This window comes from Sorex fumeus, unplaced genomic scaffold (assembly GCF_029834395.1).
Source record: "Sorex fumeus unplaced genomic scaffold, SorFum_2.1 ptg000122l, whole genome shotgun sequence".
Taxonomy (NCBI): domain Eukaryota; kingdom Metazoa; phylum Chordata; class Mammalia; order Eulipotyphla; family Soricidae; genus Sorex; species Sorex fumeus.
In genome coordinates this window covers 37,930,787-37,945,797 of record NW_026606179.1, presented here as the reverse complement: position 1 = coordinate 37,945,797, position 15,011 = coordinate 37,930,787, and the positions used below count along the sequence as shown (strand labels likewise).

Genomic DNA, 15,011 nt, shown 5'->3' with positions numbered 1-15,011 from the left:
TGGCCTCCCAGGGACACTTGGCCAGGCCTGGGGACATTCTTGGTTGGCCCATGGATTGGGGAGGAGGAGGATGCTAACATCTACGGTCCAGGAATGCAGCTGACATGCACCCGGTGGCAGGTAGCCCCTCCCCCACATAGACAGATTCAGACCCAAATGTCAAAAATGCCAGGCGTGTGAGATCTTGGGTCAGAGGGCAGGAGCGTGTTTCAGATTCTGACGTGGTTCTCCGAGCTCCTTGGCCAAGTTCTCCCCCTGCCTGGGGCTCCCAGCTAGCAGCCAGGAGGCTGCTTATCGTCCTTAAGCCTGGAACGCTCTCATCCCTCTGAACCAGCCTGGAACTTTCTGTTCCTTCTGTCTAGAATACACTTCCCAGCCCAGGATGTCTGGTAAATTCCTCATCCCCTTGGTCAGGAGAGAGGTCCTGTGATCATGCCCTTGGTGGGACCCATCGAGAGAAATGACGAAGCCATGCGGGGAGGGTCTTACAGCAGGGAGGGGATCTGAATGGGTTGGGATCTGGAAACAGAAACAGGATTGCTAAGAGCCCTTCCAGGCTGAACCTTGTTCCCCTCACAGGTAGGGGGAGGAGGGGAGGGTGTGTCTGGTGATGTCACCCACCAGTTGTCCAGTTCGACTATTAAAGTGATAACACTTAGTGGGAGAGCATGTGCTTCGCTCTGGGTCCAAATCCCTACACCACCCCCAAAAGGGGGGGAGGGGAGTGGGAGGAGAAAAAAATTAACAACCACGAAAATAAAAAGGACTGAAGAGATAGTAGAGATAGTATAACAGGAAGGACACTGGCCTTGCATGCATCTGACCTGGTTCAGTCCCTGACACCCCGTATGGTCCTCTGAGCACTGCCAGAGTGGTCCCCGAGAGTCGAACAAAGAGTAAGCTCTGAGCACAACCAGGTGTGGCCCCAAACCAAATACAATGACAATCAAATAAAAAAAAAAGGCTTCAAACTCACTGAACTTACCCTGAAACTGGGTAACATGACACTCACATCCGAACCACAGTCACAATGTCCCCAGGGAACTGGGCATGTATGTGATAGCTCATCTGGGATGCAGGGACTGGTCTGAGCTCATAGTGCTGAGAAGACCCATCTCCAGAGCACAGTCCCCAGAAGAGAAGGTCTAGATGTCCCCACACAGCCTCACACGGCAGGGGCTGTGCTTGGGATGGGCTGCACAGGCATCTTCCAGCATTTGAAGGGCAGTGAATGGTCCCTGGGATGTGTATGGCCCAGGCTTTCCGGACACCAGAGGCCAAACAGGCCCAGTTCCTGCCTTGACATTGAAACTTAGAGTGTCAGTGAGGTAGGGAGGGGCGTGCTCTTCCTCACCAGGACTGGGGAGGGGTAGCAGCTCGTGCTTACAAAGGGTGCCCATTCACAGACCAAGCAACTGCCCGTCCAAGTTTCCTTGTGCCGCCAGCTGTTTGGCTTCAGGCCCGGAGCCCGGGGAGAATAGTGGTTTTGTTCCCTTGAATGATGGGTTCAATCCGTCTGCTTAAATGAGTACAAGATGGTAACAAACTGGCCAGCAGCTCTGCCACAAGAGAACAAGCCCCTGCCTCCTCAGACTCTGATGGGGGTCCTGCAAGTGGGATCCCCACTCAGGTTGGTGATGGGTTAAAAGCAGGAATAATCACATCAAAGGGCCATGGGTCCCTCAAAACAAAACCCAGAGGTTGGGTAAGAGTGATAGTACAGTGGGTAGACCGTTTGCCTTGCACATGGCTGACCTGGGTTCAATACCCAGCATCCCACAGTATCCTCCAAGCCCATCAGGAGTGATCTCTGAACACAGAGCCACGAGTGAGCTTTGAGCACTTCCAGGTGTGATCCACCCCCTTACCTTCCTACCTCCTGCAAAATAAACCCAGACGAAATCAATAAGCCTCAGGAGTCCCAAAAGCAGGGGCAAGGAGAGAAGGGAAATCATATGAGGGGTTGATATCTGCCACAGATGCCCCGGTCACCCGATCCAGACACAAGCTATGGGGCATTGGCAGGGCAAGAAGACCTGCTTGTGCCACAGGGGAGAGCCTTGGTCAGAGAAGCTGGATCCAGATCCGGCTTTTCGGCTCAACTATACCCAAGTCTCCAGGTGCCCCTCTGCAAAATGCGTATAATTTCTCACCTCCACCAATGGGAAGAAGAGGTGCATAATGTCTGGTTCTTGGTAATGATAACTTGAGATAAAGCAGGGAGAGCAGCCCACAGAGCGGCTAGAGATTAGGACGCATGTAAAGTCTGGGTTCAGTTTCCAACACTATGGTGTCCCCAGCTTTGCTGGGAGGTCCCCAAGCATTGCTGAGGCTAACCTGGTCGATCCCAGCAGCATGGCATTCTCAACCCTAGCACTGAGTGTTGTTAGACTGGTGCTGGGTCTCCTTAGCACTGCATGGAATAAAGTAGAACAGAGTGTGGAGAGAAGGGGAGAGGAAGGAAGGGGTGGGACGGGAGAGAGGAGGAAAGGAGAGCAGCAAGGAGGGGAGGAAAGAGGAGCTATAGGGTCAGAGTTATAGTACAGAGGGCAGGGTGCCCTGGATGGAATCCAGCTTCTATTCTCAGCATCCCATGTGGTCCTCACCCAGGAGTGATCCCTGAGTGCAGAGCCAGGAGTAAGTCCTGAGTACCACTGGATGTGGCCCGAAAACCAAAAAGAAAGAAAAAAGGGAAGTTGGGGGAGAAAGAAGGGGGGAGGGGGAGGTTGAGAAGAGGAGATAAGAGGAAGCTGCTCATATAAGCTCTGGGTTCTGCGCCCCACCTCCCTTCCTCCCCGGGCCGAGAATGTCATCTCTTGCCCCATTCTGCTCAGAGTTGAGCGAGAGGTGGGTTAGGGTGTTTAGGGTGTTACTAAAGTAACCAGGGCCTCGGAACCCCAGCTCACCCCCCAACTCCTGCTGAGGGGTCTTAATGGCCAGCAGGGACAGACCTGATGGTCATGACACTGTTAGAGGAGGAATCAAATAAGAACCAGACTGGAGACAAGACTATCATCTTCCACTGTATTTATAAGGACATAGATTGCCCAGAGCATGGAGAAGATGTCTGCTTTCCGTTTATGGCAAGATTCTTGTAATGGCGAGCGTGGGAACTGTGCTCTGGATGGGCAGCGCGCCTGCCCAGCTCCCAGTACCGTTTCCTGGACCAAACCTGTTCACTAACCAGGGAACCTCAAGCCACCCGACCCTGCACTTCTCACAGGCCCTGGGATTTTCCAAGGAGATACTCCTGGGAAGGGCAGAGAAGGCCTGAGAATTTCTCCAATGTAACTCTGCCTGCCAGCAAGATATGTGTGTGTATATGTGTGTGTGAGTGTGTGTATGTGTGAGTGTGTGTATTTGTGTGAGTGTGTGTATGTGTGTGAGTGTATTAGTGTGTGTATGTGTATGTCTGTGAGTGTGTGAGCGTAAGTTTTTGTATGTGTGCATGTGTGTATGTGTGTGTGAGTTTGTGTATGTGTGAGTGTGTGTATGTGTGTGAGTGTGTGAATGTGTGTATGTGTGTGTGTATGTGTAAGTATGTGTGAGTGTGTGTATGTGTATGTGTGAGTGTGTAGTGTGTGAGTGTATGTGTGAGTGTATAGTGAGCATGTATGTGTGAGTGTGTGTGAGTGTGTATGTGTGAGTGTGTGTGAGTTTGTGTATGTGTGAGTGTGTGAGTCTGTGTGAGTCTGTGTGAGTTCGTGTATGTGTGTGTGAGTCTGTATGTGTGAGTTTGTGCGTGTGCTTGTGTGAGTCTGTGTGTGAGTATGTGTATGTATGAGTGTGTGTATGTGTGTATGTGTGAGTGAGTGTGTGTGTGAGTGTGTGTATGTGTGAGTGTGTGTGTATGTGTGAGTGTGTGTATGTGTAAGTGTGTGTGTATGTGTTTGTAGGGCATCAAGGCTCCTGAGCAAGACTCAGCCAACTTGGGGGACTACCCTTGGGGATACTGAGCTAATGGGGTCAGACAGTTTATTGCTTGGGCCTGGCGATGTGGCACAACTCTGGGCCAGAGGTGCTGAGGGCCACCAGGATCATCCCATGCTGCTTGGGGAGCTCAGGGTGGACGGGTTCAAATGTCATCAGGCACACACCCCTGAGCCTGAGCTCTCTCTCCGGCCCCAGCAAGAAGCTTCTTCTGCTGAGTCTTCAGGGTGCGGCTTCCAAGACTCACCAGATGATTATAGTTGCTGTTCTGAACCCCCCACACATCCGCTACACCCAGACTGACAGTCTTAGGGTCTCTGAGCATCAGCTCAAGGTATCAGAAAGATCTTCAGGGGGACACGAACAGGTGGAGTGGGAGAGGGACAAGGGGACACGGTGGAAGGGAGCTGACCTAGGAGGGTGTGGTGTTGGATGTTTTTTGCATGAACCTCAACCATTATCTATATTGTAAATCATAGTGCTGAAAATAAAATTTTAAAAAGAGACAAAAATAAAAAAATAAAGTTCTTCAGGTGATTGCAACACACAGTCAAAAACTGAAGATCACGGGACTGAGAGCCTGGTTTGGAGTCAGCTTGCTGGGGTCCAAACCCACTTCAAATGCTGTTTCTGACTCAGGCCAAGTTGCTTCCGACCCATTTTCTCCTCCAGGGGCTTTGAGCACTGTGAGACCACCGGGTTGGCAGGACAAGATGGGTGAGAAAAGCACTTTGACTCTGGCCAATTGTGGGTGGAGAGTGTGGTTGGGCCCAGAGCAGCGTTTGTCCATCTCAGACCCTCAGAACAGAGTGTGCACTGAACACAGAGGGGAGGAGAGCCCCAGGGTCCCACTGCCTGTCCAGGTGGAATTCAGAGCAGAGAGAGCCAGACTCCTTCAGGACAGTGGGGAAGGAGAGGGTCCTGACCTCATACTCGGCGCCCGGGCTGTGCCAGCCACCTGGGCACCAGTCTGAGCTCCACCCACCACCAGGCAGGGCAGCCAGCCAGAGAGTCATGGTTCCATCTGCAAAGTGCATCTTCCATGGCAGCCTTCTTGCGTGTGCATGAAGGTTAAGGGTTCCAGAAACCTTGAGGAGGTATGAAACTTAAAATCATAATCATCTATGCAAAGAGACCAGATAGGCCAGTGGTTGGCTGTGCCCACCAGGGGGAAGAAGACAGGGAAGGCGCCAGGACTGAATCTCACATTATGTAACAGCAGGGTTGGAGAGACAGTACAGCAGGTAGGGCATTTGACTTATATATGGCTGATCTGTATTTCACCCTCCGGCATCCCATATGGTCCCCTGAGCAGCACCAGGAGTGATCCCTGAGCACAGAGCACAGAGCCCTGAGTACTGTCAAATATGGTTCAAAAACAAACAAACAAACAAACAACAACAAAACCTAACAGCATCAACTCAGTACCTTGGAGGGGAGGAATGGAAGTGGGCTACTGATGCAGTTAGAACTGGAAGACAACTGGGGATCCTTCCTACCCCCCCAAAAAATAAAACCCTACAAACACAGGAAACTCTACATACCTGCTGGGAGTCTAGAGGAAGCGGAGGTGGTGGCAGTGAGCATGCAAGCCAGGAACCTCGGTGTCATGTGAACGGTGGCCCTTTGAGGATAGTTCCTGGGCCCTGGACCCTTGGCCCTCTAGTTCCCAAGTCTGAAGAGGAAACTCATGTTTCTAAGCCACTTGGAAGAGAACGGAATCTCCCCGGCCCCATTGCATTGAAACAGCAGGTGCAAGTGGTCCTAATTTCTGGCTTATCCAACTCCTCCATAGACCCTGGGTTAGGGAATGCTTGGGGCAGAAGGAGATCCACCCACAGCTTTGGAGTTGGGGGTTTTGTCTTTTCTCATTCTTCAGAGCTGCACTGTCTTATGTAGGAGCCACCGGGCACAGGGGATGAACAAGGGGATAATTAAAATGAGAGACAGTGTGACAGTCAGTTCCTCTTCCTACTGGCCTGTCTCTCTCTCTCTCTCACCTGGTGTGTCCTCATGCACAGAACCTGACAGATGGAGGGTGTTTTGGGCACTGGGAAAGCTGACTCATGGTCTTCAAATTCTCCCACCTAGCCCAGCCAAATCTGGGTTGTGACCTGTTTGGGTACGCTTGTGAGATTCTGAGGGCGAAACTAACGCCATGACAAGCTGAAGCTAACATTAAGTCTCAACTAGGCCTCAGTCTCTGTTTCCCTGGAGCAGGACTTGCAGTTTCTGGTAAACTCCCAGTTGAGTAATTTGCCAAGATAAGAAATTGGGCTGACTGTCCTCGCCGGGACCCCTTGGAGGGGAGCAGGTTGAGCTTTCCTCCCCGCCCTGACCAGGGCTCCAGCAGCCAAAGACCTCCAGGACCAGCCACCACCATGCTGAGACCACTCTCCACACACATGAAGGTACTGGCAGAGGGACAAAGTCACACGGGTTCCGGGGCCGAGATCTCCAAGCCTACTCGGATTTGGGTCGAGCATCCTCCACCCAGGTCCTCCAAATTCCAGTAGGTGGGGGTCACACCCACCAACTGGCCTCCTGGCGCCGTGTAATCCCATCAACGGCCAAGACTCAGAGACTATAAAAACCAGCTCCCGGAACCGCGTGGCCGCATTCGCGGCCACGCGACATCTTATTATAACATCTTATTATCTCATTCCTACTTTGGACAAACTGCAGGCTACCGAATGTAACCTGCCCACACGGCAGAGTCTGGCAAACTCCCCGTGGCATACCCAATATGCCAAATACCAGTAACAATGATGGATCTCATTCTCCTAAAGAGCCTTGAATATAATCTCAGGGCTAGGATGAAGGAGACATTACTGGGACCTGCTCGGGGCAATCGACGAATAACAGGATGATTTGTGATTTGTGATTTTGTGAAGAAATTGAGCAGCTGGGTCTGGCCGGTCACGAAGGGTCACTGAACCCTCCTTAGAAACTGTTGCTAATCACTGCCTAATTGCTGATGCTAAAAATAGATCCTTATATAAATTGCTTCTTAACTCTGAATTCTATATAAACTGCTTGTGACTTGGAGTCAGGGTCCTTGTCAAGACTCCACTGTGTTGCATGAGACTTGGGCCCTAGCTTGAGCTAGCGCTGGCTTGGGCTAGTAATAAAGTTCCTTTGCTTTTGCATTATCATGTGTGAAACTTGGTCTCTCAATTGGGGATTTGAAACTTGGGCACAACAATTTAACAGTCTGTGTGTGTGTGTGTGTGTGTGTTAAGGTAAAATTAAAAAAAAAAGCGACCATGCAACAGAGACACAGGGCCCACCAGCCCAAAGTTACTTCCTCCCTGTCTGGGGTCACACCACACTCAGTGTGCCGGGGGTTTGCTCCCAAATCAGTGCTCCGGGATTGAATCCAGGACTCCTACGTGCTAAGCCCATGCTCTAGCTCTGTGCTCCATTGCCCAGGCTTCCTCTGCAGTGTTCTACAGGATAGTGTACCCGCTTCCTATGGTTCACAGGTTAACCCAGAACTATTTATCTGCTAAGACTGGGACAGGGGTATGGGATGCTACAATGAGTCTCACAGGGGACCTGGGGGAGAAAGACCAGAGATGCTCCATTCTGAGAAGACCACCACCAACAGACTGGAAACAAACAGACCATCATTCACTTTGAGATGCAAAAGGGCTGGGGATGTGGTGAAGTGGTGGCCATAGCCTTGCGTGCTCAAGGTCTTGGGTTCAAGGCCTTCTCTTTCACCTTCCCCTACTACTGCTACTACAGCGAGAGGCCCCAGGCCCCACTCATGTAGTTCCACAGTCATGGTTTCCTAAGAAAATGGAGTAGAGCCTGATGGGCTGCAAGGGGCTGCAACATAAATCAGGCCGCTGCTGGTCTCAAATCACAGGACAAACCAAATGCCCATGTCTGAGTCCCACCAAAAGGAGTGAGTGAGTGAGTGAGTGAGTGAGTGAGTGAGTGAGTGAGTGAGTGAACAATTAGGGAAGAAGGGACTCTTGTTCCTGTTGGTCAGAGGGATGGTGGGATAGAAATCACAATTACACAAACACTAGAGTGATCATCTTGACTGGCAAGAATCACCAAAGGGCATAAGGCTGTTACCCCAAAGTAGGATGAGATAGAGTGAGAAGGGAGATATTTCCATAATCTCAAGGAAGAACCCCTCTGCTAAGAAGATACTAATTACAAAGAGAACAATGTGACCTCTCCGCGGGAAGAACTGCCGACACACCTGAGCCAAGGGATCGAGTGTCGCAGGCCCAGGAACAAGACAGCATCATATCCCGGTGAGAATGGCAGGACCATGGGTGCCACCTCATCACTGCCAGATTCTTGATCTGCAATGTGTAAGCAGGATAAAACTAACGCCTCTGAGGTCTGCTGTACAGACACACTGACCAGGCTTTGTCAGTAGTCTCAAGACTATGACACTCAAGAGAAGATCACTGAAATCCCCACAATGGGAGAACAGGAAGGAGCCGTGATGGTTAATCCCCAGAGGACTCTCACCGGCAGAGAGACCTCAGCAGGAAATGGCCAAGTCCCAGTCTGAACAGACGAGTTAGCAGGCAGTAATGGCTCTTGCCCCGACTCCAGTCCCTGCACTGAGGTTAGGTAGATGCAGTGAGTCTTAGTGAAACCATGGAAGCCACCCAGATATCCTCCTAATGCAGCATTGCAGCCTCTAAGTGGTTTCCATAAGTAGAGGGGTTTGGTTGGGAGAGAGAAGGGACCACTCTGACAATCACGATCACGATCACAACCATCCTGTTGTTCGTCGATTGCCTCGAGCAGGCCCCAGTAACATCTCCTTCGTCCTAGCCCTGAGATTTTTTAAAAAGTGCCATATTCAAGGCTCTTTCAGGGTTAGGAGAATGAGCCCCATCATTGTTACTGGTACTTAGCATATTGGGTACACCACGGGGAGTTTGCCAGACTCTGCCGCGTGTGCAGGTTACATTCAGTAGCCTGCCATTTTGTCCAAAGTAAGAACTCTGACAATGATAGTTGGAAATGACCACACTGGACAAGAATTTAGTGCTGAGAGTAGGGTAAAGGGATGTGATAACTTGTCAGTACCTGTATTGGAAACCATAATGGAGAGAGAAAGAGATAGAGAGAGATTGAGAGAGAGAAATAGAGAGACAGAGGACCTGACATAGAGTAGAGGTAGGCTGGGGCAGGTGGTAGGGGATGGGGTGGTGGCAGGTGACTGGGGACATTGGTGGTGGGAAATATACACTGGTGAAGGGACAGGTGTTGGAAGATTGTATGACTGAAACCCAATCATGAGCAACTTTGTGACTGATTCTCACAGTGATTAAAATAATAATATTTTTGAAAAAGTTCCACCATAAATATATCTTTTGAAGCACGTTCTCTCTGCCACCATGCATCAATGCTCACCTTCCCACCTGTGGCCTAAAGTCTTCCTGTGCTGCCCTCAGTTGACCTGTATCCCCTTCCATTTTACTTACAATTCCTGACTCCTTTTCCCCCCAAATCCACAGAGTGACAGCCATGGGGTGGGCCCAACAACTGCTGTGCGATCAGACCCATTTGGTTTCAGCTCCACCAGTAAGCCCTTAGCTCCGCCTCTGGTTGACTTTATCAGCTCAACATCTCTCTCCTCTCATCCCAGGTCATCTGTGCTAAAATTCCTTGCCTTTCCACACCCCAACCTCTTCCCCCCTTGAACTTGAACATACCCAAGTTCAGCTTCTTACATTCCTGAAAATGTGGGATATTCTATTCCTCCTGAAAATGTGGTACTACCCCTTGTAAATTGTTCTTGCTTTCTTTTTTTCCCTTTTTCTTTCTTTTTCTTCTTTTTTTTTTGTTTTTTTTTTTTTTGGGCCATGACCAGTGATGCTCAGGGGTTACCCCTGACTCTACACTCAGGAATTACTCCTGGAGGTGCTTGGGGGACCATATGAGATGCTGGGAATTGAATCCAGGTTGGCCTCGTGCAAAGCAAATACCCTCCCCACTGTACTATCACTCCAGCCCTTGTTCTCGCTTTTTTTTTCTTTTTGGGTCACACCCAACGATGCACAGGGGTTACTCCTGGCTGTTCATGCACTCAGGAATTTCTCCTGGCGGTGCTCAGGGGACCATATGGGATGCTGGGAATTGAACCCGGGCTGGCCGCGTGCAAGGCAAACGCCCTACCCGCTGCGCTATTGCTCCAGTCCCATTCTTGCTTTCTTACTTGTTTGCCAGGGCCCTGCGCCTTATGCTCCGGCACCTGCATGACTTCCCCGATTGCCTGAATCCTCCATTCCTAGCCCCAGGTTAGGTCTGGGCAGGCTGCTCAACAGAACATTACAGTTGGGACTTGGGCTCAGGCTCTGCCTGACCCTTGTTTCTGCGAACACCGGGGGTGACTTACTCGTAAAACTCGGCAGCCGGAGTGAACTTGTACTTGGAGTACTTCGTGTGGTTGCCCAGCACGGAGGCATTGAGGAGCTTGGGGTCGGTGCAGTTGGGGCTGTTCCAGGCATGGCCGCAGTCAGTCCAAGGCAGGTTGAAGGTGAAGGAGGAGAAGAGGTAGTAGAGAGACCAGGCGATGATGACATTGTAATAGAAGCCCACGTAGATGGCGATGAGGATCACGGCATAGCCGACGCCTGGGGCCGGCACAGAATGGGCTCAGGACTGGCTGTCTCAAGCCCGGATCCCCAGGTTCCCTGAAGAGCTGCTTCCAACCAGAACAACAGACCCTCTACCTCCCTTGCTCTGTAGCAAACACCTTCATGTTATGTGCTCCTGAGGCACCCCACCTCTTTGCTATGGGAGGGAACGTCCTGGTTTTTAGGGCAGTCCTGGGTCTTGCAACATGGGTGTTATGAGAGACATCCGGTTATCTGGTCTGACCCCCACCCTTCGAGTACCTGTATCTGAATTCCTTGCTCAGGGGCAGAAAAACCAGTTATTTTGCAATGCAGGTTCCTATTAAGCTAAGCTAAATTAATTCTGGTGGTGGTCCATTTTGGGCCTGTCCCTCACAGGGAGCCCCTCTGCCCATTTGCTGCCAGGACTGAGTCCCTCCAGGGTGATAAGGCCAGAGATTGCCAACTTGCCCTGCAGGAAGACCAGCACCCTCTTCCGGCAAGGAAAAGCTGGATCAGGCACCAGTTCTGAGCACCCCAGTCCCCGTCGGGCAGGATGATATGGTATGCAGACACTCTCTGGTGGAATGGACTCCTTGCCCATAGAGGTACTGGCTTATGAGCTTGTCTCCCCACCCTGGCACTTCCTGGCATCACCTCCAAAAGAATTCCTTACTCTGATATCACTGTCGGTACCTATTTCTGGAGAACCCCAAAGTAGTACCCCAGTTGGGCCCTGGGTCCTCTGGTGCAAACTCCTCTGCCTAATGCATGGGGAGCCTCTTTGGGCAAGGTCTATGCCTGTGGCCTCCACTAGATGTAGCTCTAGTTTGCTCGGCCCTGTGTTAATGGAGCAAGAACAATTCTTGGTCGGTGAGGTCTGGGGGCAGCTTATCTTCTACTTCCTTGATGGAGGCATAAGCATATGGCCTGGATCAGGCCAGGCCACATTCTGTTTCCCCACAGCCAGTCATTGGCTGGGAGGTGGACATGATCATGGAAATAAAAACCCAGGACACTGTTTTTCTGGCACCTTTACTGAAAGATGAAGCTAGACAGAGTGCTATTGTTTTGCATTGACAAGGCTCGTAGGATATAATCATATTGTTACTGATGGTCACAACTGCTAGGAGCTGACTAGAAAGTGCCTGAGGTTGAGTCTAACAAAGAAATCAGAGCTGAGATGGAGAAACACTGAGAAAGTTGGAGCCTGGCGTGATGGTACAGCAGGTAGGGAGTTTTCCTTGTACACAGCTGATCCAGGTTTGATCCCTGGTACCTGAGATGGTCCCCTGAGAACTACCAGGAGGGATCCCTGAGCTTATAACCAGGAGTAATCCTTGAGCACAGCTGAGTGTGACTCAGAGCAAAACAACCCCAAAACCACATTGTGAAAGTATCCGCCTAATAGTCAAATACCTGGCTCCAGATGGCCCTGGCTCTTATCACTAAGTAAGAAGAAAAAAAGTAAAGTAAGAAGCCCTACTTTCTTTTTTCTGGATGAAAACTGCTTTAAACGGGACCTCTGGAAAGTAAAGCAAAAATTTCTACTAGCACACATGTCTTAGAAGCCCTGGGACCAGCTTGTTTCTGCTCTAAGACGGAGCACACAGGAAGTGTTCAGGGAGCAAGGGCCAGCTGAGAGGAGTCTCGTGGGAGTTCCCAGTCCTCTGACTGGTACTCGGAGACACTCATTCTTACCCCACACCCTTCTCACAGCTGCAGTGGGGTGGAAGCAGTGGTTGCCATGGTCACTTTGTCCCGCTATGCCCCGAGTTCCATGGGGAAGCAGTCTCTTTTTGTTGCTGAGCTGTGAGGAGTGAGTACTGTTGTGCTCAGGATCGAGGCAGCTTTCTGGCTGGGCTCCATTTTCCCTCTATATGCTGGGGAATGAAAGCTGGGAGCTCCTGACCTGTACTTCCAAGTACTGGCCCGAGGGAGAATGCCCACTCCTTCCTCAGGCAGTAGAGCTTGGACTGGAGCCCAAGAGACCACCCTTTCAGGCTGCAGCTGTTCCTGACACACCAGATGCTTCCTGGGGAGCTGAATTTTGTTTGTTTTTTGCGTGTTTAAGGGCCACACCCAGCAGTGTTCAGAACTTACTCCTGGCTCTGTGCTCAGGGATCCCTCCTGATGGTTTCAAGGGATGTGGTGCCGGGGATCGAACTTGAATTGGCTGCATGCAAGATAAGTCCCTCCCCCTGGTACTATCTCTCGGGCCCAAACAATTGCTAGTCTTGTTTCTTTATTTTGAAAGGGGCCAACCCAGAGTGTTGAGCAAGGATTTGGGGGGGGGGCAGCACAAATTCTCTCCTAGCAGTGCCCAGAATCAAACTTGGTGACTCATGGGTGCTAGACACATGCTTTCTACTTGAGCCTCAGCTGTTGGTGAACACTGAGCACACCTGATCCTACAAATACCTTCGAACACCACGAGGAAGCTGGTCTACCGCACCCCCCATCTTTTTTGCTTTTTTGGAAACAGGATACAGTTTTATTTTATTTCGTGGAATTGGGAGCCACCCCCAGGGCTGCTCAGGGGCTGCCCCTGGCTCTGTACTCAGGAAGGACACCTGGCTGCACTCGGGGAAACTGTATGTGGTGTCACGGATGCGAATCAGCCTCTTGCAGCCTCAGCGGTTGCTGCCTGGTGAGCATCACATCTCCTGTCCTAGCAATCTGGTCCCTCAGAACTCTCCTTTGTAGCAGATTCCCCAGAGACAACACAAAAGTCTCTCATTAAAAAATAACTTGGGAGGCTGGAGCGATAGCGCATCTGGTAGGGCTTTTGCCTTGTAAGCGGCTGACCCAGGTTTGATTCCCAACATGGTCCTCTGAGCACCACCAGGAGTAATTCCTGAGTGCAGAGCCAGGAGTAACCCCTCTGCATCGCCGGGTGTGACCCAAAAAGCAATAATAATAATAATAATAATAATAATAATAATAATAGGTAAAGGTAAAGGCCCTCCCGTTGTTCATCGATTTGCTCGAGCGGGCCCAGTAACGTCTCCATTGGAGACTTTGTTGTTACTGTGTCTAGCATCGTTCGCCTTACAAGCGGCCAACATGGCCGACCCGAGTTTGATTCCTCCGCCCCTCTCGGAGAGCCCGGCAAGCTACCAAGAGTATTCGATATGCCAAACACAGTAACAACAAAGTCTCCAGTGGAGACGTTACTGGGCCCGCTCGAGCAAATTGACGATCAACGGGAGGGCCTCAGGGCTGGAGCGATAGCACAGCGGGTAGGGCGTTCGCCTTACACGCGGCCAACATGGCCGACCCGAGTTCAATTCCTCCGCCCCTCTCGGAGAGCCCGGCAAGCTACCGAGAGTATTCGATATGCTAATAATAATAATAATAATAATAATATTTTGGGGGCCTCCTGAGTGGTACACAGTGGGCCCGAGTGCCACTCCTGGCAATACTCGGCAATAGAACAGCATTCCTCAGGAGAGTTCAAAGGGGCTGCTGGCCCCGGCAATGTTGGGGATTTCCCTGTCCCCCTGGCAGAGACTAAGGGCCTCCAGGACTCTGTAAACCTGTATTTTTTTTCTTTTTTTTTGTGGAGGTTCCCAGTGATATTTGGCCAGTTGAGTGAGATGGTTCAACACTCAGGCCCAGCAATGCAGTGTTACTTGGGCCAAGCTGTCCTGGCCACGATGCAAGGCAAGGGCTTAATCCCGAGGCCCTGTACAGTCCTTTGAGTAACGTCCCCAACCTAAACCCAGAAGGGTTTTATCCTCAGTCTGTGGCCGGGTGCTAATCTACTGGTATGAAAGAAATGAAAACCACTGCTTGAAACATCTGATTGTCTCTCCCCGCCTCCCCCCGCCCCGACCCATCTCCCCCACCACTCCCGCACACACACTTTACCTTTGAAGAATGGACAGATCTTCCACACCGTGGCTGCCCCCTCCCGGTTGTACTGGCCCAGCGCCAGCTCCATGTAGAACAGAGGCATACCCGCGATGATGAGGAAGAGGGTGTACGGGATGAGGAAGGCCCCTGGAAGACACACAGGCAGAGTGTGAGTCCCCAGAAGCCTGACCGGCATCTGCCAGGGCCACCCAGCCACACTCGCATGCCTGCTGTGCCTCAGTGGGGGTGGCAGGAGGTAGATCGTTGTGCCGGGTAATGATCCCCACTGTCAGAAGAGAAATTACCGCTGTGATCACAGCTGCAGTCCTGAGGGTTTGCGATGGAATTAGGAATATCTTGGCTCATCTAAGTTGAAAAAGATTTGCTTCTTTTGGTTTGTTCTGGGTTTTGTTAAGGTTTTTTTTGAGGGGCCATACCCAGTGGTGCTCAAGGGGTTAATCCTGGCTCTTTGCTCAGGGATCACTCCTGGTGGGCCCGGGGGACCTATAGGGTGCTGGGAATCGAACCCAGGTTGGCAGTGTACAAAGAAAGCACCCTATCCGCTGCACTCTCTCTCCAGGTCCTGAACAGATTTGTTTTTTGGAGGATCCTCTAGTCTCTGAT

The 15,011-nt window shown here is 51.1% G+C and overlaps 1 protein-coding gene across 1 annotated transcript in view; it reads right to left on the bottom strand.

Annotated features, from left to right (window-relative positions):
• SLC6A2 (solute carrier family 6 member 2) overlaps positions 1-15,011 on the bottom strand; it is a 48,163-nt gene that overhangs the window by 21,161 nt on the left and 11,991 nt on the right. The window contains exons 2-3 of the mRNA XM_056136712.1: positions 14,403-14,534; positions 10,310-10,547 (exon numbers count right to left, since the gene is read on the bottom strand). Coding sequence (XP_055992687.1) covers positions 10,310-10,547; positions 14,403-14,534 — 370 coding nt within the window. The remainder of the gene's footprint in view (positions 1-10,309; positions 10,548-14,402; positions 14,535-15,011) is intronic.